Below are 23530 nucleotides of genomic sequence, written 5' to 3'. Positions count from 1 at the left end.
CGCAGTTCCGCAGTTCTGCAGGCCTGCGGGGCGGTGCCTGCGCCCGCCGGGGCGGTGCGTGCGGCGGTGGCGGCTCCCCGCTCCTTCCTGCGGGGCCGCTCCGCTCCGCCCTCCCCGAGATGGCGGCCCTGGCTGTAAACAAGGCCGGGCCGGAGGGCGGCCGCGGGTCTGGCGGTGCGGGTCGCGGCCCGGCGGGCGCTGCGGTGAAGGTGAGGCGGCGGCTCGGCCCAGCTCCTGTGGCGGGGCCGGACGACGACGGGGCGCGGGACGCCCGTGGTACAGGATGCGTCCCCTGGGTGCCGGGCTTATGGGCTGGTTTTTGGGTTTTTTTTTCCTTTCTATATGACCATCAGCTTTGCATTTCTTTGCGGCCCGCAGCTGTAGCTGTACCTCAGTACAGCAGTAGCTCGGTACTGCGTTTGCAGCTTGTTAGGTGGCTCGCTTGGTGTGTCTGACCTCTTTATGAGCATCATCTGCGAGGGAAACTCCGCCGGCCAACACTCTGCTCAGGCAGGGTCTTGTTGGCCGTTTCCTTTTCCTGCGAGGATGTTTCTGCTGGTTGTGCCTCTTGAGCAGTAGGCTTCTCTTGTGGCTGTGTATTAAGTGAAGTGGGGTAGGAACTAGTGGTGGTCAGACAGGATGCTGAGGAGTTAAAATGTTCTGTTTGTGTCTAGTTGTTTATTTACTTTTGCAGAATCAATAGTGTGACCGTTATTTGCACGCATAAAGCAAAATTACTGACTCAGCTTATGTGCTGTGATTGCATGAACGTCTGTAAAATAAACAGTCATATCGCTTACTGCGCGAAGTTTTCCTTTTTTAATTAGCTCAAAACCAAACATGGTCTTTTTTAACTTACAGGTTCTTGAGTGTGGGGTCTGTGAAGATGTATTTTCTCTGCAAGGGGACAAAGTTCCCCGGCTGCTGTTGTGTGGCCACACTGTCTGCCACGACTGTCTTACCCGCCTTCCCCTTCACGGCAGGGCAGTTCGTTGTCCTTTTGATCGACAAGTCACTGAACTAGGTAAGAAAACAGAAGTTTGACGTTCTTGAAACCTGTCAGTCAAGGATATCTAGAAGATCGTGCTTGACACGGATTCTTAGTGCTCCACTTAGTGATAGTATTTCCAAATAACGAATGTGCAGTAAAGAAAAGAAAATGAAGATTTTGCCTTTATGTTCTTGAACCTGGGCTTACATGCTTTTTACTTGGACATCTTCTTGTACCCCTCTATTTATAAAGGGACTACTCTGTTTAATTTTTCTCTGTAAAGGTTCCTGAATGAGTATTAGTTTCCTATTATCCTAAACACTAAACACATGCAATTGAGTAGGTAACTTTTTTGACCAACACATTTGTCTGAATTAATGATTAAGCGATCTGGAGGGAAGGATCAGCGATAACAAACCTGGTTTTTACAATGCTAATGACTTCTATGCGTGCAATATTTGGTAGTGGCAAGCTATTAACAGGAATTTCCCTACTCTAGGAATGTCTGCACATGGTATTTGAAAGATAAGATAAAGCTTTTTTTCTTACAGTGGAAGTTTATTTTCAGCAAAAGATGACATATGCATAGAATTTCTTCAGAATAAGAATTACCTAGTCAACATGGGATTATAGAGAAGACAAGTTATCAGATGAAACTGTAACAAAAAAGAACAATTTAATAGAACTGGCTCCAGCAGTTTTGGATAGCACTGGAGGAAAAATAAACCTGTTGAAAGGAGGACCTTTAGAAAAGGACATCTCTAATCTGGTAAACCATAAAAGAAATGTTTAGGTATCAAATTCACTTGACTTTGCTGTACGAGAATCTGCTAGGGATATTAAGGCTCTCTGCAGGATGTTTTTCTGAAGATAGAAATCAGGAAAAGAAATATCAGTCTCGTATGAAAGAGGGGTCTGTTTTCTGGGCAGAGGAAGATGGTTAAGTATGAGAATCATGAATGATTGCCAATCTAGTAGAGTGGTTGAAAGAGTAATGGTTTGTTTGACTTCTTATCTATGACTGTACAGCTGCACAGGATTTCTTAAACTGTGCTTTTAGAGGGAGAATGTTAGAGCACAACACTCAGTCCTGTTGTTATGAAACATTTTTGTCCAAGACCACTGCTTTTTTTTTTATTATGATGGGGAGCTTGTTGCTTCTTACTTTTTATTACACAATTTTCCCCAGGGATCTGAAAGGATCCTGTCATATTTTTTCAGTGTGTTTCATGTTTGATGAAAAGGAAGCTTAGCAAAAGCATTTGCAGATGGGTTTTTTCATCTTTCTGAGGAGCTTTTGATGAAGGGCAGTGAAATGTTATTAAAACTCCAAGACCCCCACAGTTAGGAACAAGGATGAAAAGCTTCAGGATCCTTATTAATCAGGGATAATAATCCTACTGCCTAACACTAGAAAGAGGAAGGATGCACTGTGATCAACAGTTGCTCACAAAAGTAATGGGTAGAAAATCTTAGCAAAACAGCTTAAAAATAAAAATACTTCTGTGAATAAAAGTTCTGCCTGGTGATCTGTGGCAGGGGGAGGTCATAGGCACTTTTAGTCTTTCCATATCCAAGAGCTTTGAGACATATTACTGGTTCCAGGATATAAAACCAGGATGTTTTGTGGAGTGCAACTCATCATAGCCCTTCTTTCAGACATCTGTATGTTTTCTGGCTTGCTCTAATCACTTAGTAGTTGCTGCTATTGGTTAAATTTGCTGCACTTGTCTGATTTGTTCTAGAGCTTACGAGTGGGGAGGGAGAACTCAGGGCCCAGGGAAACTTTTTGTACTTCCCTCCGTTGGAGGATATGAGAAGGTGCATTCCATGTTCACCCTATTGCCATTCCACCATTTAATGAATTTAATTAAGTAATGTTTTCTAGTCTCAGAGAGCTGTTTAGTATCTAAATCTTGATTATAAAGCCACTGCCAAGAGAAAATTTTGTTGAAAGAAAAGCTGTAAAATTAGGACATAAAGCTACCTGTGCTGAACAGTTTCTTAAATCAGTAACTATGCATTTTGTGGAGACTTTCAGTTGGTCTAAAGTAAACTATAGTTCATTTTTTTCCTTTGCTCTTATTTCTAAAGCATTTAATACTATATTCGTCCAAGTTTTCCTAAATAATCTTGGGAACTTTTTGAAATAATTACTGGGGGATCTGTATATGGGTAGATGTAGCTGTATTTTTTAGAACTGGACTCTTGATTTAAATGTACAGGGCTGTCTCTTCTTTCTATATATAGCTGCATGTGAGGCAGGGTTAGAAGTACTTTGTGAATCAGGATTTTTGGAAATACGTGTTCTGCAACTGGAAATTGAAACATTTAGATGCTTAGCAAAATTTTCTAATATTTCATTGAATCCTGTTACAAGAGAAAGCATTTTGTAGTGTACAAATAGGACTAAAGCTCACCCAAACCATTCTGCATTGCAGAATAGGAAAAAACATTTGTTTTTGTTGGGTTTTTAAAGAATTGTTTAGTGAAGTTGCCTGTGAATAATCTTCTAATGGAAAATTTTAAATTATTATATACATTCTGAAGTTATGTGAACTGTTGTCTTCAATTGGATTAACATTTTTTTAACCAAAAAGATGCAATGGAAAAGTTTGTTTGATTTTCAGGATTTTGAAATAATGTATTCTGGGGATTGTTGATTCAGACAGTTTATGTGGGGGAAAATCCAATAAATGGTGTCTGTAGAAAAAGGGACTCCTCTCCAAGATTTTCCTTAAAGTATGTTAATTTGGGAGAAAAGGCAAATAATTTCTTGCAAACTGTTTTCTCTCTTCCTGTGTTGAATTACTGGTGGTGGTGGTGGTGTTTGTTGGGCTCTGGGGTTTTAATTAATCTGTGGACCAGGGTGTTTTTGGGGAAAATGTGCTTCTGTTACAGTTTTGGAGTTTCTCTCTATCTACCATTACTACAGAGCTGAACTTATTTTCTATCATTAAAACTTGTTCACAGAGATATGCAGGTGATGGCATCCTTCATGGTATCCATCTGATTTGTGTTGCTTTACACATGCCTTTGCTAGTGTTTGAGTGCCAAGCTGAAACTTAAAAATACTGCGCAAGAAAATGCAGTTAAGCATTCTCTCAAATCTGTTTAGACATTTAGACAAAAGTTTTTCCTTTATCCCTTTCATTATTTATAATACTTTTGCAGTCAAGCTTCATGCTTTTGAAATTGACATTTGTATTGTAAGCTGGAGTCAGTCTTAATATCTTCTGTCTGTCACTATCTCGTTCCTGGCTGACACATTTCCTGCTATTCATATCTTGTTCTTCTTTTCAGATGACAGTCAGAATGCATAATGATTTTTGTAATGGGCACAAACATCCTTTGTAGGCACAAGGATGAGATCACTAGACTCTATTACATTTGTGATCAAAGCAGAATTTGAGGTAAAATTCAAGAGAGTAGATGGATGTATTTACACAACTCACCTTTTAATGATCTTATATATAAAATGAGCACTTGGTCAGTTGTGTTGAAAACGTGTGTGTCAAGTACCTTAAAATTTTATAGGTAGATTTAGAGTAAAAAGGAGCAAAGTCCCATTTTTGCAAATATGTAAACTTTGTGATAGATACCAGTGAAATGATACATGACTTTTTTTATGAGAATGTATGCTTATGACAAGGTAACCCACCTAGCTGATGAGGGGAAGCCAGTTGGTGTGGTCTTTGTGGATTTCAGTAAAGCTTTCAATACTGTCACTCACAGTGTCCTGCTGGACAAAATGTCCAGCACTCAGATGGACAAACACATCATGTGATGGGAGAGCAGCTGGCTCATGGGTCAGGTTCAAAGGGTTAGAGTGCGTGGGGTGACATCAGAGTGGGGACCTGTCACCAGGGGGGCTCCGCAGGGCTCCACCTTAGGCTCTGTGCTCTTCAGCATCTTCTTAAATGACTGGGTGCAGGACTGGGAGGGATAGGAAGTTCACAGAAGATACAAAACTGGGAGGAGCTGCTGACTCCCTCTGTGCAGGAGGCCGTGCAGAGGGGGCTGGGCAATCACCAACCATATAAAGTTCCAGAGTGAGGGAAAGTGCCGGGCTCTGCACCTGGGATGGAGCAACCCTGGATGTACAGACAGACTGGGGAATGGCAGCTGGAGAGCAGTGCCGTGGAAAGGACCTGGGGCTCCTGGCTGATGGCAAGATGAACGTGGGTCAGCAGTGCCCTGGCAGCCAGGAGGGCCAAGTGTGTCCTGGGGGGATCAGGGACAGCATCTCCAGCCTGGCAAGGGAGGGGATTGTCCTGCTGTGCTCTGCCCGGGGGCAGCCTCACCTCCAGTGCTGGGGACAGCTCTGGGTGCCACAGTGTAAGAAGGACAGAACTAGAGAGTGTCCAGGGGAGGGCATGGAGATGGTGAAGGGCCTTGAGGGGAACCTGTGTGAGGGGAGGCCGAGGTCACTTGGTCTGTTCAGCCTGGAGGAGACTGAAGGGAGACCCCATTGCAGTCACAACTTCCTCATGAGGGGAAGAGGAGGGGCAGGCACTGGTCTCTTATCTCTGGTGAGCTGTGACAGGACCCAAGGGAATGCCCTGAAGTTGTGTTGGGGGCTTTAGTTTGGATATTAGGAAAAGGTTCTTCACACGGGGGGTGGCTGGGCACTGGAACAGGCTTCCCAGGGTAGTGGTCACAGCACCAAGTCTGCCAGGGTTCAAGAAGTGTTTGGAGAATACTCTCAGGCAAACATTCCCATTGGGAATGGCCTGTGCAGGGCCAGGAGTTGGACTCAGTGATCCTTATTGGTCCCTTCCAGCTGAAGATTATTCTGTAATTCTATGTTTTATAGGATGGATAGTTGCTGGTTATAAATTCTCTTTTAGTAGATTAAAAGTTAGCATGTAGGATTTGCTTGTTTTTAAACTGTGACCAAGTTGGACATGTGAGACAATTGTTAGTGCTGGTATTATCAAGTCTCATGATACATAATAGAAAGAATGTAAGAGCTGTGTATCTTTGTTTTTCAAGATGTCTTAAGAGTTATGAACCAAAAAAGAAATGCAGAATAGCTACAGACTTATCTTTTCTGATCTTCTTGGTTACAATTCAGTAAATTAGTTCTGTTTTGACTTTCTCTTCACTGCTAGACATGGAATAGAACTAACATGATTAAAATCACATACAGTGTTGTAAACTGAGAAGAGTACTTCTGAGTGTCTAGGGTTTTTTTAATAAACAGTAAAACTTGTGAAAGAAAAGACTTTTGTAAGAAATTCTGTAACGATTGAGTAGCTCATTCCTCTCTCAGCCTTACCCAGTGTTTGCCTAAAGGCTAAGATAGTGTTTGGTTAAAGACTAGGAACTATAATCTCTTACTTAAGTAGGTTTATCCTTTTGGTACATGTACATCCATTTATACTGGGCTATTCATGGCGATCTGGATTAGTAGCTAATCTGAAAACAGAAGGTCCGTGTTAGTATCAGCAGTCATTACGTTGGTGTGTTGTTAATGTGACTGTTTTGTGTGCTGTAGAGGCTGAAGGTTGTGCGCAGTTAGTTTGCTGTGGGAAAGTGCTAAGCCCTAGAAGAGAACTACGTTGCCAGTAGTAGCCATTTTCAGTGCTTTGTTTTCTCGGTGTTAGTCTGTCTAGATACATATTTAGCAAATCCAGACCCTGTTTACAAACTGTTTTGATGTAAATTAAATTCTGAAAGTGGATATTGTGCTCTCTATTTCTTCAGCTTGTAATAAGAGGTGGCTCTTCCTTGTTCTGTGTTATGAAAAAAACAGTGATCTTGCTAGGAGTGCTCAAGCTAAAGAATGACTAAGCTCTGAGGTCAGAATGTATCAAAGCAGATGACTTTGCTCAGGCTTAGTGTAGTTTTGGAGGGACAAAACCTACCTTCTGTAAACTCCTTCAAGATGTGATAAGTAAAAGTCAAAATATTTTGTTTGTTTGTTTGTCGCTTATTTTGTGGAGTGCACTGATCTTAGGTTGGGTGTTGGGAATGCAGTGCTTCTCTGTAGCGGACAAGGCTTCCACCATGGAACTGATAACTGCAGAGTTCACTGACTTTTTGAACCACCTTGCTTTATATCTCACTTCAAAATGACTAACCAGTGCTTTCATAGGTTCATTTCTGGAAGCAACAAATCTGTGGTCTTCACTGGTAAGCATATGTTTTTAAACAGGTTATCAGTGTTGATTTATACTCATTGAGAGTGTTGGAGGATAAAATAGTTAAAAATCCTCCTATTTATAGCTATAGGAAAACTTTATCATCCCTTTATTGCTTTTAGCCAGTGAGGCACATAAATTCTCGGTGGCCAAATTCAAAGCAGAGTATGATGGTCCATATTTTAAACCGTGAGGAAGGTGGACTAGGGAAGAAAGTTTCATGAAGTTAAACTGGAAGCTACGTAAAGCAATTAAGTATCCAGTGGTTACCAACTGGATATTTCTCATAACTGTGTAGTTGTTGTCTGTCTGGTTATTTAGAACCTCACTTTCACTCTAATGATAAATCGAAGTCTGTGGAGTGAAGAAGTAAAACTTAATGCCAGTAAAAGATCAGTGAGATGACACTGAATTCCAGAAGGATGAAGGGCACATGCTTCTACCAGACTGCCATAGGGCAGCATAGTTTAGGAGTTATGAAACAACCTGGAACAACCGGACAATTCAAGTAGTCTGGGCTCTCTGGGAAAACTTTGGGGAATACTGTTTCCATGAGTTCATATAGATAGCTGATGTGTCCTGTGCACAAACTTAAATGCAGAAGTTTTATCTGCATATAAGGATACAATTTTGACTGTAGGAGTAACCAGGCTAACCAGGCAGCCATGGGTTGCCCAGAGAGGTGATAGCATCTCCCTCCCTGGTGATCTTCAAAAGATGCCTGTGTGTGGTCCTGGGCAACCAGCTCCATGTGACCTTGGCAAAATGATGAAGAGGACCCTCCCAACCTCAATGGTTTTGTGATTTTGTTGTGGTTAAAAAATAATGATCCAGTGCTCAGAGATGATGCTTGATCTCTTGAGCCACCTTTTCCTTGCAATAGAGAAAATGTAATTGAATTTATGACAGTTACACTGGAAAAAAGTCAAGGGATAACAATTCCTTGAAGACGCAACTCTGAAGATTCTCATATGCTCTGTGGACTATATGGTTACCATTTAGCAGCAGTTATTGGGATACAGTTCTGATTTTGCTTCTCATCTCATTGCTTCATGTTAACTTCTACAAAATCAGGATCATCTAGGAGTAAACATGGATTTCTCCATTACTCAAGGGAGTATGAGTGATATATCTTTTTATCGAATAGTGTAGTACCGTGGGTTTTCTTTCTGAATAGTGTTTTAACTCTTACTTAGATTTTGCTGGCATGAGATCTGCAATTGGTGTTGCATCTTGTGGTACAGGGTGTAAGGTTTCTCAGTAGGGAATTCTTGATGGCTTCTGTTAGTACAGTAGAAATGCTCACTATACCTCTGAAAAGAATAATTTTTATCATACACAGTGTTTGCGTATTCCTTGTATTTTTTAGTTGTTAGCTATTGCAGATTATTTTACAAGTATTTTTACTAAATTTTTAATTATCTTGGCACCTTTTAAGTAGGGAAAATCTGCATAAATATTAAATAGCTCAATAATCGAAGGAAGGAAGAAGATGGAGGTAGCTTGCAGAAAAAATGATGCTTGTATCTCACTTTGTTAATATTAATGTAGTTGATGTGCTCTTAATATTTGCCCAAATGTCAGCTGTATTTTGTGAAATTTCTCAAAATTACATGTGCTTGAGATTTTTCTTCCTCTCCTCCCCTTTGTTTAACTCTTTGCCAAAAATAGGAGATTCTGGTGTCTGGGGATTGAAAAAGAACTTTGCCTTGTTGGAACTCTTGGAACGGTTGCAGAATGGACCTGCTGGGCAGTGTGGGACAGCTGAAGAAGGCATTGGTCTGTCTGGAGAGGTACTGAGTTTTAAATAAGAAACAAAACCCAGAAAGTTGCATTTGCTAGAAGTTATTTCTAAATAGGAAAAAGATTGAAAATCAGTTCTTTGCCAAATGTAACTTCACCAATAATACTGTTATTTTCTTCCAGTATCTAGTATTAATGCTTCAATTAATTGATCATAATTAAATGCTAATTTATACTTGACTAAAGCAGAAAATAAACTGGTATTAATAAACATGCGTACTATTTCCCCCCCTTTTTTATACCTTTAGGATTTTTAGAAAAGGTTACTCATTTTGATGTTTTAGTTTTAGTCATATAAGCTCAGTTTTCTAAAACTCCTTAGGAATTCTTTCTAAAGACTTCAGCTATTCTTGTCAATAGTTGCCTTTTATAGTTATTTTATTACATCATGTAGTACTTCATTTCCAAAACTAGCTGCTTTTATCATTTCAGTATTAACAGCTGATGTACAACATATCTTGCATTGCCATTCTAGATGTAGATAACTTTCCGAAGTGCTTATTTGACTGTTGGTGTTTTGTTTTTCTATGACTAATTCTCTGTTCTGTAATAACTGCTTTGGAGGAAGTTTGTAGAGCCTGATTTATTTTCTGCTCCAAACCTTTACAACTTGCACTGAAGCTTGGATTTATAAAGTCACTGAATGCTTTAAACTTTTGTTTTCAAAAAGTTTGTTGCAAACTTGTAATCAAGTTTAAAAGTAGTCCAAATATTTATAGGTGTGTAACTTTTAAAGAAAGCTTGTACTGTTGACAAGTCTTCTGATTTTTCCTCTGTTATTGGGATTGAGTGTTAACCCCTTTAGTTCTGCCTGTTTCTCATTGTTAGAGTATCATTCGTTGCGATGAAGACGAAGCCCATGTTGCATCCGTGTATTGCACTGTTTGTGCCACTCACCTGTGTGCAGACTGTTCCCAGCTCACTCATTCTACCAAGACTCTGGCCAAGCACAGGCGTGTACCCCTTGCTGATAAGCCTCATGAGAAGACCATGTGCTGCCAGCACCAAGTTCATGCCATTGAGTTTGTTTGTTTAGAAGAGGGCTGCCAGGCGAGTCCTCTCATGTGTTGTGTCTGCAAAGAATATGGGAAGCATCAAGGTCACAAGGTACTGCTAGTAATTAATTTCTAGTCGTGCCATGGGGTGACTTGCATAATTATTTATCCAATTAAAATGCAAAAAGTTGTGAAGAAAGGAGGATAGATTCTTGATGTGTTCATCCCATTCTTTAATTTTCCCTTCATGTTAGAGAGTTGCCATAGTAAAATGAAGAAAAAAAAATTCTAAGAACTCAATGACTTACTAATGTATATATATGAAGAAGGACAGTCCCTTTATCTGCTGCTTTTCTGAACTTCTTATAACATTGACCTACCAGTTTTAAAAGCTGTTTTCATAGTGCAGACAGTACATACACATCACGTCACTGGTGCAATGTAGCTATCCTTTTTTATAATAAATTATGAGTAACAGGCAAGTTTCTGTTTACTTGTGTAATTGCTAGATGTCTGAGTTAGTTTCAGCATAATCTGTAATTCCTGACTGTATTATTAAATTGCAAGATGGTTTTAAGTTCTTATTTGGCTTTACTGTGTATGTGTAAATAAGTGCCCCTATACTTGCACATGTATATTAACTATGTAGTAGAATAGAAAATATTATTGAGGAAGATGATTATGATTGATGTTTAATATGTTGCTTTTAATTAATAGCATTCTGTCTTGGAACCAGAAGCGAACCAGATTCGTGCATCCATTTTAGACATGGCTCACTGTATAAGAACTTTCACAGAAGAAATCTCAGATTATTCCAGGAAATTAGTTGGAATTGTTCAGCATATAGAAGGAGGAGAACAAATAGTTGAAGATGGAGTTGGAATAGCCCATACTGAACATGTATGCTTTTTAAAAATTTTTATTTCCCCCACATGCACAGATTGTTGGCTTTTCTGCAATAACCAGGATAAAGACTTTCTTTGAATATGCATAGGTTTTATAGGACTAGACTTCAAGGTCTTTTATCTAGCAAGTCAGTATTGAGATTTAGGTCAGCATACATATGGGAATTTGTGTGTTACAATGTTTTTAAACTACATGAAAATATGGAGGCAGATGGAAAAGTTGTGTAACTGCTAGTAAACAGACTGTGTATGTTCTCGGGTGGTATAATACTGTTAAGGCTTTTTTCCCTGGTGATTTTTAGTAAGGTATTTATACATGCAATTGAGTTACTTGATTATAGGAATAACTTCTAGTAGTGTTTTTGTATTATACAGAAATCTTATCAGCCCTAACTGGGACTTGAACTGTGATGTAGCTAAGGAGATGTGAAAATAAATTAGAATCTGGAATAAAATTAAAAGTTTGCTTCTGGAATCAACTGATGTCCTTCATCTCTTGGATCTTCTTGCTGCAACGCTCTAGGTACCAGGAACTGCAGAGAATGCTCGCTCGTGTGTCCGAGCCTATTTTTCTGATCTTCATGAAACCCTTTGTCGTCAGGAGGAAATGGCTCTTAGTGTTGTTGATGCTCATGTGAGAGAGAAGTTGATTTGGCTTAGGCAACAGCAAGAAGACATGACTATTCTCCTGTCACAGGTTTCAACAGCTTGCCTTCACTGTGAAAAGACTTTACAACAGGTAGGTTGGCAAGTGAGCTGTAGCATATGGCAAAATACGTAGAACTGCAAATTAAGTTTAGACTACAAAAAAAGAGTTCAGTTGGTATTCTCCATTATTTTCTTATAAGTTTAAAACAATCATGATATAACATGAGATTTAAGTATTCATTACAAGGGAGTGTTAGGCAAAGATAATCAGTACAAAAGTGTAGAGTCCTCCATTTGCTGGAAACCCTGTGGCATGACTTTTCTGGAGTACTTTCTGGTATTTGTGAGGTTAGTGGGAAGGCAAGACAAGACTGAAGCAAAAAAAAAAACCCTACAGAATTTATTTTAAGGATTTTACAGTTGCAGTTACAAGTTTAGATGTTTGAAGCTAGTTGTCATAGATGACTGGTAGGAAAATATGTTCTAGGATTAAATCACTTTCAGTAGCACTTGTAACATGGGTAATTCAGCATCTTAAATGTATGAAGAAAATGGCTATGTGAGAGTTTCTTACTGATCCCCTACTCATTCAGTTTAATGATAGGAAAAAGTAAATAGTATGTGCAGCAAATAGTAAACTGAGTGTGAGAAGCTACTTCATGAATGTGTTATTTGTACTTTTTTTTTCCAGATTTTTTTAGAGCTTTTGTTTGGTTGCATAGTCAGGTTTAACTATACAAATGTTCTGATCATGAATGGGTGGATACTAATATTTTCCTCCTAAGTGTGTTGCTATATGCTGCAAAGTAGTTGCTCAATTCCATCTGTTTGAATGATATATGAAAAATACAAATGTTCCTTATATGTTATAATGTTACTGTTGTTTCTTATAATTTATATTACTCCTAGGTGGCTCATAAAGAAAGTTCTTTTTTTTTTAACCTGTGGAACTATTTAGTATCTATTAGTCTTAAGGAGAACTGTTAAGATATTTATATTTGTATTGCAATTTTAAATAGATTTATTTTGTAAATTTTAATTTCTTGAAGTAGAGTGTTTCTGTTCAAAATGCCTTCTTTCTAGCAATCATATTTATATTGTATTTGTGGTATGTTTAAGTAAATTACTAAAGGAAAGGCATGCTTTTGTTTTCTTTGTCTGTTCAGGATGACTGCAGAGTAGTGTTGGCCAAACAGGAAATTACAAGATTACTAGAGACATTACAGAAACAGCAGCAGCAGTTTACAGAACTTGCAGATCATGTACAGCTGGATGCTAGCATACCTGTCACTTTTACAAAGGTATTCTTAATCTCATGGAAGTACAGCTATCCACTTAATGAAGTTCCAAACCTAATGTAAAACAAAGCTGGAATAATATATTTACATTATGATGCCATATTTCTTGCAATAAGTTGAGGCAATTCAGTATCAGTTGGAGCCACAGTGTCTTATCACCTGATGAGTGCAATTTGTTATTTGAGCAACAAACCACTGTGATGCTATAATTAGGGTGAGTGATGTTCTTTTGAAGCTGACTGTATCAGTAACTTTGTTTGAACGTGAGCTGTTTTCTTTTAAATAAATTGGATAGCATTTTTGAGTTCTAGAAACACCTTTCTTTGGAAACATATCTGATTATTTCCTGAAAATTGCTCACCTGTTTTATATGCAATACTACTATTATAACTTTCAGTTTATAATGTTTAAAAAAATGTATTTCTTACGGTTCATTAAACAGTCATTTGTTTTACAGTTGCTTTGTATTCACTGATAGTTTTGCTTAGACGTGGTTCATCTTCTAAGCAGTTCTGGGTTTTATTGCCTCAGTATAATTTCAGTACCACTTTCTTTGAAAGGGATGAAATTATTCAAAGTTTGATAATGGTACTTCTATTTGGTGTATTTAGTATTTATGATACTTTCCTCATAGGATAGTAAGTTTGAAACTCAAGGAACAAGAGGTACTTTGATGTATAGGAGTTTTTTGGTTCTGAATGGGTGAAAGAGGAAGAGGATGTATTGTTGCTGAGACAAAAATGAGAATTTAACTGTAGCTGTGGAAGCATTTACTGTAAGGAAGTGAATGCTTTCAAAGGGATTCTGTGTCAGTTCTTGCTGACCTGAGAAACTAAATTTTTTCAAAATAATTGATTTTGTAACCTCAGTATATTCGAATTTCCGTGCTAATGCAACATTTTCACTTCTGCCTATCTCATTCCTATTCAGCAGAGACCAGAGCTGGTAGGGCCAATGAAAGCTCTTCTGCACACGCTCATTATTCCATGAATGAAGTAATAATCACATTTCACAGATGTAGAATTGCTGTCAGAGGGGCATTTTGGATGTCTGCTTTTGGCTTCTACAGCTGTTTATCTGACTTGGAGAATTTTGATTGTGAATTTCTGAGCATTTGGAAAGAGAATGATGGGAGCCAGCTAAGATGTTACAGGAGGCCTAAAATAGGCTTGGGGGACCCAGAAGACTTGGTTTTCTCTTGTAACAATTTGTATTTGTGTGAAGTCTTCTGAAGGTTAATTTCTGAATTTCAAAGGTGATAAAGCCAGTGTAATTTTTCACTAAAACAGCAGCAGCCATGAAAAAATAAGATGAAAGTAATTCCATCAGTCTCTTACTTTGTTTCCTCATGTCTGATAAAGTTTAATGTTCTCTTTCTCGACAATGTGTTTTTCGATTAGGGTTTTTAGATTACTGTTAGGATGATGGCCACTATTGTGACTTGCAGTGAGGCTTGTTTTACAGGAAAGATCTGGACCTGGCAACAGATATTAGGCAGAAGTAAAATTTTCAGATAAAAGACTGTAAACTGTTATTATATTACTGGAAAAGTCTCTCTCAGGAGCTGGTGTACACTGAAGGCTGCATCCATTATAAAATGTAAAAGAGCATTTCAGACAGTACCAGATCGGAGGAACATTTAATATCCAATGAAAGTTGTGGAGGTTAAAGAAGGGGAGGGAGAAGTCCTTTTCATTCTTGAAAATTACTAAATCTTACCTGTATTTTTTTTGTTTCACTGATGACACAAAAAACCAGGCATAGTGCCATTTCCTCTTCCTAAGCCAGCTAGGGAACTGCCACATACAAGCTCTGAAGGGAGGATTTTGAGAATTCTGGTTGGATGTCTTCATGTACTTAGCTTGGTGGCAAGGAAATGGCTCCTCACCCAGGAGCACGACCCTTATTTGAAGATTGTGTTCTGTCAAATGAGTGTAGTGGCTGTAGAATGTTATATACAAGAATGTTATTAACAGTGCCTGAAATTGACAGATAAATTCTTATTATGATGTTACACTAACTATGGGCAACTGCTAACTCTTACCAACAGTACGACTATGTGAGAAGAAGCTATTCTATCAGAGGCAAAGCACTTTAAGATATAATTAAGTAAACTTGTACAGAGATCTTTTGTCTCATCAAATTTCTTGAAAGAGGTCAAGGATAAAAAAGTGAAGATCATAGTTGTGGAATTTTTCCGCACTTTCTGCACTGAGATTTAAGAAAACAAGTTTTGCTTAAATAGAAGTCTAAGATTACTGGTTTTAAGTATGCTATCAAGTTATGCAGCTGCCGGAAACACAGACACAAAGGGGTTCTATTCATCATGTTTTAAAGCAACATTTTAGTTAAAGGTGCTGATACAATTGACAAGGGGAGACTTTTTTCATGTCCGTTTCTAGCTGTGATCATGAATAGTCCATTATTACTGACTCATATTGCAGATGCTATGCACTGTTTTCTGAATAGCAACTTCTCTTGCAATGTTGGGTGTTTTTTTTTTTTTGACAGAATTACTTGTGCAAAAAGTGGAAATTTGGCATCCGTCACACATTTTGATTCCTTCTGAGGGAATACAAACAGCGTGTTTTCATTCTAAACCTTAGAGTAGGCAAACTGCAACAGGATGGCTAAATTTGACAGCATCAGTCGTCTCCTAAATTTCCCTGATGATTTAAGTTGTACTGCCTCTGCCCTCCAGCCATGGGAGCTGTTGAGGTGACCAGTGCTTCTGGTGGAGCTATGAGAGGATTGTCTGACTGGCTCACTGTCAGCAAGCTCTGCCCATAGTCAGGGTGCTGCCTCCTGCAAGAAACCTGTAAACTGAGCAGCTATCCAAGCTGCTGCTTTTCCTTCTTCCTTTCAGGTAGAATGGGGGAGATTCATTTGGATAAAATCAGAACTGAAGTTTGAGTGTGAAAAGAGTGCTGGAGGCATGGCATTTTTCAGACTCTTCAGAGCCTTCTGTGTACTTATTTGTGTTTTTTCTCTCTCTGCGCCTTTGCTGTTGGTGCGCTTGTCAAAAATCTGCCCACAAATTCTTCTTTTCCAGAATGAGATAGCCCATTCTGATAATCATGTTGTCTTGCAGTGTTGTCACTGAATTTCAGCTCTGAGTCCAAATATCTAGAACTTAGACAAAATTTATTAAAAAGCAGTTAAGTCTCAATGTTTTATTTTCCAATTCTGAAATAGTCTTTTGGTGTTGGAGCATCTGCTTTGTGTAATAATAGCACTGAACCTGCTGAGCTTACACAAGTTCATTTCACAGATTCAAATAAAGTCATTTATTTCATTCTGTATAGGTAGTCTGTGGAGTTCTATGATAAGGACCATCTAGGCTCATTTAGGTTTCAAGCAGCAAGCAGACAATTTCCTAGGTGAATGATGCATCGCGATATGCTAATTGAAGAAGCTTCACTGTTGGCTCAGGGAATCCATGGGCTGCAAGCTATTAAGCACAGGGGAGTTACTTAGGAGAGTTATCATTACGTGCTTTCCCTATTTCTTACTTTCATGTCCAACTTTGCCTGTTTTCAGATAGCATATTTGATGACATGAACCTTTGATCTGGCTTTTGCACTTACACTCATGGTGTTGCTGATTTTTACATTGTGGTAGTTGCATAATTATATTTTTAATTTTTATTTTTTTAAGAAGCAGTTTCTCAAGGTATTTTTACTCTCTTCCAGGACTGTGATAGCATCAGCTCATTGAATTGTATTGATTATTCTGGAAGTACGCTGCTTCTCCCATGACAGAAGGGAGAATCCAGTTGCTTGTCATGATGACAATATATCCAGATATATAATGAATCCTCTGTGTGTATCTGTGTGTTTATGGAAAGATAAATAGTTTGATATCTCACATCATGTGGTGTAGATATATCCTCACACTGGTGACATGTTGGTCTTTTACCAGGAGATGTTGTAGTGTTTTTTTGCACTCAGTAGTATTTCTTCTGCAGGGAGACATAAGAGGCTTTGTGGAGCAGACACAGTGCTAACTGGTGTTTTGCAAGAAAACAAATATACTGCCATGTAGTTCTGGTGATTAAAACCACGGTGTTTCATTGAGATAGCAGTTCTAAGTACTTAAAATGTGTTTTAGGAATATATACTAATCTCAGGCTATGTGTTTATTTTAGAATTTGTGCTTTGCCATTTGATCACATTGTCAGTGTCATCTGCATCAATACTTAAAAACAGCTTGGTGTAAACTACAAACAGGGAGGTTGATTCTCATATCTTGTCTCCAAGTAAGACTTGGGGTGTTTTGTTTACTTTTCTCTACTATTTCAGATTAATGCCTAGTGCTAATAATGTTGCTGTTGCAAAGGATCAGAAGAGGCTTAGGGTGACAAGGTAAAGTGGTGGAACCTCCAGCAAGGAAGTAGTTCTCTAGGTGGAGGCATTAATAAAGCGGGGAAAAAAAGAATTTCCTGGTCAGAGAACTCTAATTAATTACTACAAACAATTCCTCACATGGTCTCAGCCAAGAATGATGAAAGAATTTGAAATTTTACCAAATACAGACATATTATCATGAAACTGGCTGACTTTCTAAAAGACATGTAGGTTAGGTAGAAGTTACAGGTTCAGTACAGAGATTACTGGATATTTTTGTTTCTGTTATTGCTAGAAGTGATTGATGATTATGCTTTGTACTTTTGGAGGCCATCCATTTAATAATTTTAGAAATTGTGACAAAACACGTCTTAAACATAAGGGTTTTTTCTAAATTGAATTTCCAAATTTTGCTGTTGTTTTATATATGCTGTTTCTTCCAGGACAACAGGGTACATATTGGACCAAAAATGGAAATTCGGGTTGTTACTTTAGGATTAGATGGAGCTGGCAAAACAACTATTTTGTTTAAGTTAAAGCAAGATGAATTCATGCAGCCAATTCCAACAATAGGTTAGTAGCTACAATTTAAATGTAATGACTTTTCTGAACGTTTGATTTATCCACTGATTCTGGTTATTTTATGTTTATACAGAGCAGGTCTGTAAAACTAAATTTTTTTTTATTCCAGGTTTTAATGTTGAAACAGTAGAATACAAGAATTTAAAGTTTACTATTTGGGATGTAGGAGGAAAGCACAAATTGAGGCCTTTGTGGAAACATTATTATCTCAATACACAAGGTAATACTGATACAGCTCTTAAAATGCATTTTGTCTCCTAGCTTGTGTTTCAAAGCCAGAAAGATTATTAATAGAAATAATTTATGCCAGTAGAATGTTGTTCATCTAATGCAAAATACAGCTGTTAAGATTCATGAGCTAATAAATTTTAATCCAGTTGGTGAAAGTGTCTACTCCATGATAAAGGTGCATTCCCCATAAAGCCATCAGACAGTTCATGGAGCCAAACAAAATTAGAACCTCTGTTAAATTGGTTCTAGCTGACATCAGACAAGGTACAGAGTCCCAAAGTCTGCATAGTGAGAAGCAGTACTTGCCAGGTATGAAATATAAATAGCACTTGAAAATGCTCAGCTTTTAGGAGCCTTTAGAGAGCAACTTAAAATATTCTACCAAGTTCTATAATTGTTGACTTGCTTTTGCAGTGTAGTAACTGATTATAGAACAGATTACTGAGTTTGAGAACATTGATGTATATATAGTGCCAACTTAAAAATTTGTGTTGTCTTTTAGTAAATCCTCCATAGGTTTTTTCCAGTTCAGAAAGCAGTTCCTCTTAATTGATTCATTCACAATTATCTTTAAAACTTAGGAATTACAAACACCAGCTCATGTGCTCCGCTTTGTGCCTTATTTCAGCCTTAAATGCAAACTTTAACAGTTTAAATTACTCATCTTTCAAGCCTTTAAAAATTGTATTTTGGGATTTCTGTTGTCCTCTTAAAACATACTGTGTGAAGTAGTGTGGAATCATGCCTGCCTTGGAACTGCATGTTGGAGAGAAAGCTAAGCAGTTACCCTGCTACATAACTGCAGTAGGTTACTTCTGGGTTTTTTTTCATTGCAAACCCCTTGGTTTTAAATTCTGTCCTCTAGCTCTGCCCCCTTGACTCTCCAGTCTTTCTGACATCTTAGTTACTCTCTAGTGGACAATAAAATCTAATGCTGCTATGTTGGGTCCTTGGCCATCTTTTCTGGATTGTGTAGTCTGTAGTTGAAGCAAGCTGTGCTGATTTGGCTGAAGCTGTGAATATTACAGCCCATTAAGGGAAACTGAAACAGCCATATGGGAGTTAATGGAGTATAAATGGATCAAGAAGTGGTTTAAACTGAGATACTTAATCCATGCATAGTAAATCTGGTTTTAGACATAAGTAGTTAAAATATCATGGCCTTTATATTAGACTAGGAAAAAAAAACTAGAGATTTTTTCCCTCTTTTAGTATGAATTCTAGACTTCTGTTTAAAATATAGAAGTATGTAAGGAATTTCTCAGTTGTCCTGGATTTAAAATTGAAGTTATATACTGCTGAGAAACTTCACAAAGAAAGCTTCTAGAAAAAAGGAATTGTGTAAGCTGAAAGCTAGTTTTGCAGTTTATATTTGAATGCATGTAAAATGTTTCTCTCCTTCTTTCATAGCGGTGGTGTTTGTTGTTGATAGCAGTCACAGAGACAGGGTCAGTGAAGCATACAGTGAACTTGCAAAATTATTAACAGAGAAGGAATTGCGGGATGCCTTGCTTTTGATCTTTGCTAATAAACAGGTACTTGTGATTTGATTTTACTCTCTTTTCCTCTGCTTGTCTCTGAAATTCCAACCCTCTGAACCCTCTGCTGTGGGTAGGGAGTGCTAATGTGGAAAGCATAAAATGTAGATATTTTCCATCTGTGTAATGCTGGTCAAGTACATGCTGGTGCTAAGCGTGCCTAGTAGATCGGACAACCAGGGGGGGTTTTATGGTAATGAGTAGTAAATGCTTAACTGTTTGATTTGTCTTTTGTGTTTGTGATCTATAGCTTCAGAGTTAGCCAATAAAATGGCTTCAAACACAGTATAGAAAAATAATTGAGTCTTTGTATCTGATTCTCTTGCAGGATGTGGCAGGTGCTCTTCCAGTGGAAGAAATCACAGAACTTTTGAGTCTCCACAAACTCTGCTGTGGCCGTAGCTGGTATATTCAGGGTTGTGATGCCCGAAGTGGTACAGGACTTTATGAAGGGTTGGACTGGCTTTCAAGGCAGCTAGTGGCTGCTGGTGTCCTGGATGTGGCTTAGCTTTACATCAGCTGCAATTTAATGTTGTAGTTTATGGTTTGGTTTTGTTTGCACAATTTAGGGTGTTGTCACCAGGTCTGCTCTCTGAAGAGGGGACTTGATTTAAGTTGGCAGTTACAAAAGAATATAAACCTTCATCCTAGATTGGATAATTAGTTCAGTAAACTTGTGTCATTATAGTGGTTTTGAAAGTTGATACATTTACATTTAGTGGGAATGGAAGAGTGTTACAAGGATGCCTTGAAATTCCTTTTCATGCTATTGTTACAATTTAAATTCTTTTCCTGATAAAATATGCCTCAGATTTCATGTAATAATTATAATGAGGTTACAGTAGTTAATTGGCGTTATAAAGATTCTGAGTAGTTTAGTAATACTTCCCCAGGAAACTATTCCAAAATCCATCTCAAGTTTATTAGAATAGCCAGCTCTATTAGTTAGAAATAAATGGTGCTACTCTTTAATATCGAAAGATTCCATAAATGTAAAGGTGGCATTGAAACTTACATGCAGCTACACCATGTAAAGAAAATGCTTCCCTTATTATTTATTAACCTCCTTGTTTGTTACAGGAAGGCAGCATAACTGCACAAAGAAAACTCAGAATAGAGAAAAATGTTGCAGAGCAAAGGGGCTGTGGCATTGTTCAGCAACTTGTTTTATATCTTGGGGGCAGGGGTTAGTTGGGTTTTTCATGCTGAATTATTTATGGACATACTGTAGTGACACTGAGGTGAAAGTGTTTTATGCATACTTACGACATAATCTGCCTTTAGAGATAAACTTTACTCCTCAAGAAGTCAAATTAAATTAAAAAAAAAAACTTCTTAAAGAAGTAATACAATGTAATGTCAGTCCAGCTATGTGCTTTCATGTAGAAGTCATGATTCCAGATTAAGGTAGTAGCCTTAAAATATTAAATAACACAATGTAAAACCATTGAACACTAATTATAAGTCTTTAGAAGGGTAGATGGTAAAATGTGATATAAACCTTCCATAATTAGATTTTCAGTTTTTACTGTATCTTCTACATGGAACTGTCACCAATGCTTCTAATTTTGAAGATTACTCATTCACAAACACATGAAATACGGGTGTAGTTCTGTTTAAATTTGGAGAAGGTTGCAATGACTTAGTGGTATCTCTTTTTCTGCTGGACATGCAGCTCTGCGAACAATTTTATCTGTCTGGTATGCACACCAGAATCTTCTTCCCTTCTCTCTAAGTCCATGGCCACTGCCAACTGAAGGAGCCATGCCATGGGCCATCTTCATGTTGGTAGAGGATCTACAATGACTGTGAGCAGCAGATCAAAACTCTGTATCGTCACTTTTCTTACTGGAGTAGAGGTGAATCAGGAGAACCAGATAGTGCAAGTGAACAGTGTTGTTACACAGACATGGAGATATTTTTGCCATGCTGAAAAGTGTTTACCTATGAGAGCTCTAAACCTCACCTAGCACAGAAAGTGTATCCCATTATCTGTGGCTTTGCTTTCATTGTATTATTAGGAATTTTATGTTGTATTGCTACGATATACCTTAGGTAAAGCCAAGAATACATTTGCACTTCTAGAGGAAGCAGTTAATGTAACTACTTCCTTATAATGACACTTGTAGTATTCTTGTTACTTAAATTTCAGGTAAATTGTGTTAAATGCAGCTTCAGATTCAGCAAGTCTAATGACTTGAATAATACCTGAAGGAACACTAAGCTTTAAAATGGTTTAATGTTTGTGAAGTGGTCTTCAGTGCCTACACATGTACAGGTACTGAGACAGAGTATTTACTCTTTCTTTAGACAACCTGATATATTTGGAGATTGTTTGTTATGGAGTGAAAGGTGGGGGTTTTGTACATACCAAACTTAAAATTGTTCATCCTTCCCAGCCTGTAACTTCTTGCACAATACACAGTTGGTGACTGTGACTTGAGCATCTGCTTAGCCTGTAGTGCAGAGCAGCCCCTGACCTAGTTAGGGCTGACTGTTAACAGCTCTTTTTGAAATACGAACAAGTTCTGCAAAGTATGGTAGATACCTCTTCCTGTAATATTTTTAACAGAAGACATGCATTCTTTAGATTTCTTTAGAATCCTGATTTAGTTTTATTTCAGCTGGCTTAGGCTTCAGTTACACATGCTGCTCAGTATAGTTCTACTTCAAAATGTTCCAAGTGACTAGTTTGTATTTTATGTAACATTAAATTTGAGGGCAAAGGAAGAATTCTCACTCATGCATATTTTTGAGTACAAGTGATTGCTTGTGACATGGAATGCTACCATGTAAGTGTTTTTAAATTGAATTTATTTCAGATGATTTGACGTAAATGTGAAAGTGTTGCATTTGTCTGTGAACTCGTCAGGGTAGAGTACACTAAGAGGTTTACTCATATTATACATTAGTACAACATATAAACTGCTCCAGTTATAAATTTAAGCTTGTTTCATCAGTTTTACTGAACTTTAGTTTTTAGTGTACTGACTTATGAAATATATAATTGGAGTATTTCTTCAACTAGAACTCACTAAAGCATTGCTAACTGTTTGGAAAGCCTGAACTAACTTTTCAAAGGATTTTGATGTAATTTTGAAATTGAGTAAATGCAACATCCAGTGACTGTGTTGTGGCTTTCTTTAAAGAACCTCATCTGGAGAGCAGTATGTCTAGGCTAATTGAACAGTCATGTTTTATCACTGTTTCTGTGTTCTGTCTTCAAAATTACTGTGGGCTATGAGGGTCTGGTTCTGAGGGTGTTGAGTAGATGGGGATGTTATGTAAAGATACCTTTAAAGAAAGGGCTCTTAGTAGAAAAAATTCATGAGCTGCTGCAATTTGCATTGTCCAGAAAATAATTTCTTTTCAATAAAATTATGTAAAACCTTGAGAACTAATTTTAATAAACTTGCCTTTTTGTTTTGGTTTGGGTTTTTTTTTTTTTTAAGGTCATCTCAGAATAGAGGTGTGCTACATTTAGCTTCTTGCAGAATTTTTCTTACTGATCCTGTATCTCACTAAAGATAAACTTCCTGGTGGTTGCAGCAACTTTTGAGGCAATGAGTTTGGTTATCATGCATCATATTTCAATTCATAAAGGAAGTTAGCAGAAGTGTAAATTGCCAAGTCTTTTATGAGTGCAGTGGTGTGAACATAAATAGCCATGATCAATGTTACTGTTTATAGGGTAGATTTAACTGAACAGCATAGTAACAGGACCCTATCAAACCAGATTCACAACAAGTTGAGAAGCTTTATCTGAGCTTTCATTGTGAACCTGCTGTTTGTGAACAGAGAAAGATGGGTGAGTGATGTGATGTTCGGAGGCTTTCTTCGGCAAAGTGATCACAAAAGGAGGTCTTGCTTCTTGGAGAAGTTGGAGAAGTAAGAATAGGGGTCAGCAGCTCTTCCACATTGGATTTTCAGAGGGCACACCTAGGGCCTGTTTAGGAAACTAGTTGAGAGAGTCCTGTAGGAGGTAGTCCTTAAGGGCAATGGAGTCCAGGAAGGCAGAAGGAAATCCTGGCTAGAGGTGCAGGAGCA

The 23530-nt window shown here is 38.0% G+C and overlaps 1 protein-coding gene across 1 annotated transcript; it reads left to right on the top strand.

Annotated features, from left to right (window-relative positions):
- The first annotated feature begins 119 nt into the window (after window positions 1–119).
- Window positions 120–22914, top strand: TRIM23 (tripartite motif containing 23). Its single transcript, XM_066181214.1, has 11 exons — window positions 120–209; window positions 862–1024; window positions 8809–8930; window positions 9769–10047; window positions 10653–10835; window positions 11364–11579; window positions 12655–12789; window positions 17576–17705; window positions 17824–17934; window positions 19356–19480; window positions 19812–22914. The coding sequence occupies exons 1-11, from the start codon at window positions 120–122 to the stop codon at window positions 19989–19991; spliced, it is 1734 nt and encodes a 577-aa protein (XP_066037311.1). The 3' UTR covers window positions 19992–22914.
- Window positions 22915–23530: the final 616 nt, after the last annotated feature.

The sequence above is a fragment of the Chamaea fasciata genome, unplaced genomic scaffold (genome assembly GCF_029207755.1).
Source record: "Chamaea fasciata isolate MVZ Bird 193981 ecotype frontalis unplaced genomic scaffold, bChaFas1.0.hap1 SCAF_4, whole genome shotgun sequence".
Taxonomy (NCBI): domain Eukaryota; kingdom Metazoa; phylum Chordata; class Aves; order Passeriformes; family Sylviidae; genus Chamaea; species Chamaea fasciata.
This window is presented reverse-complemented; position numbering and strand designations above follow the sequence as displayed.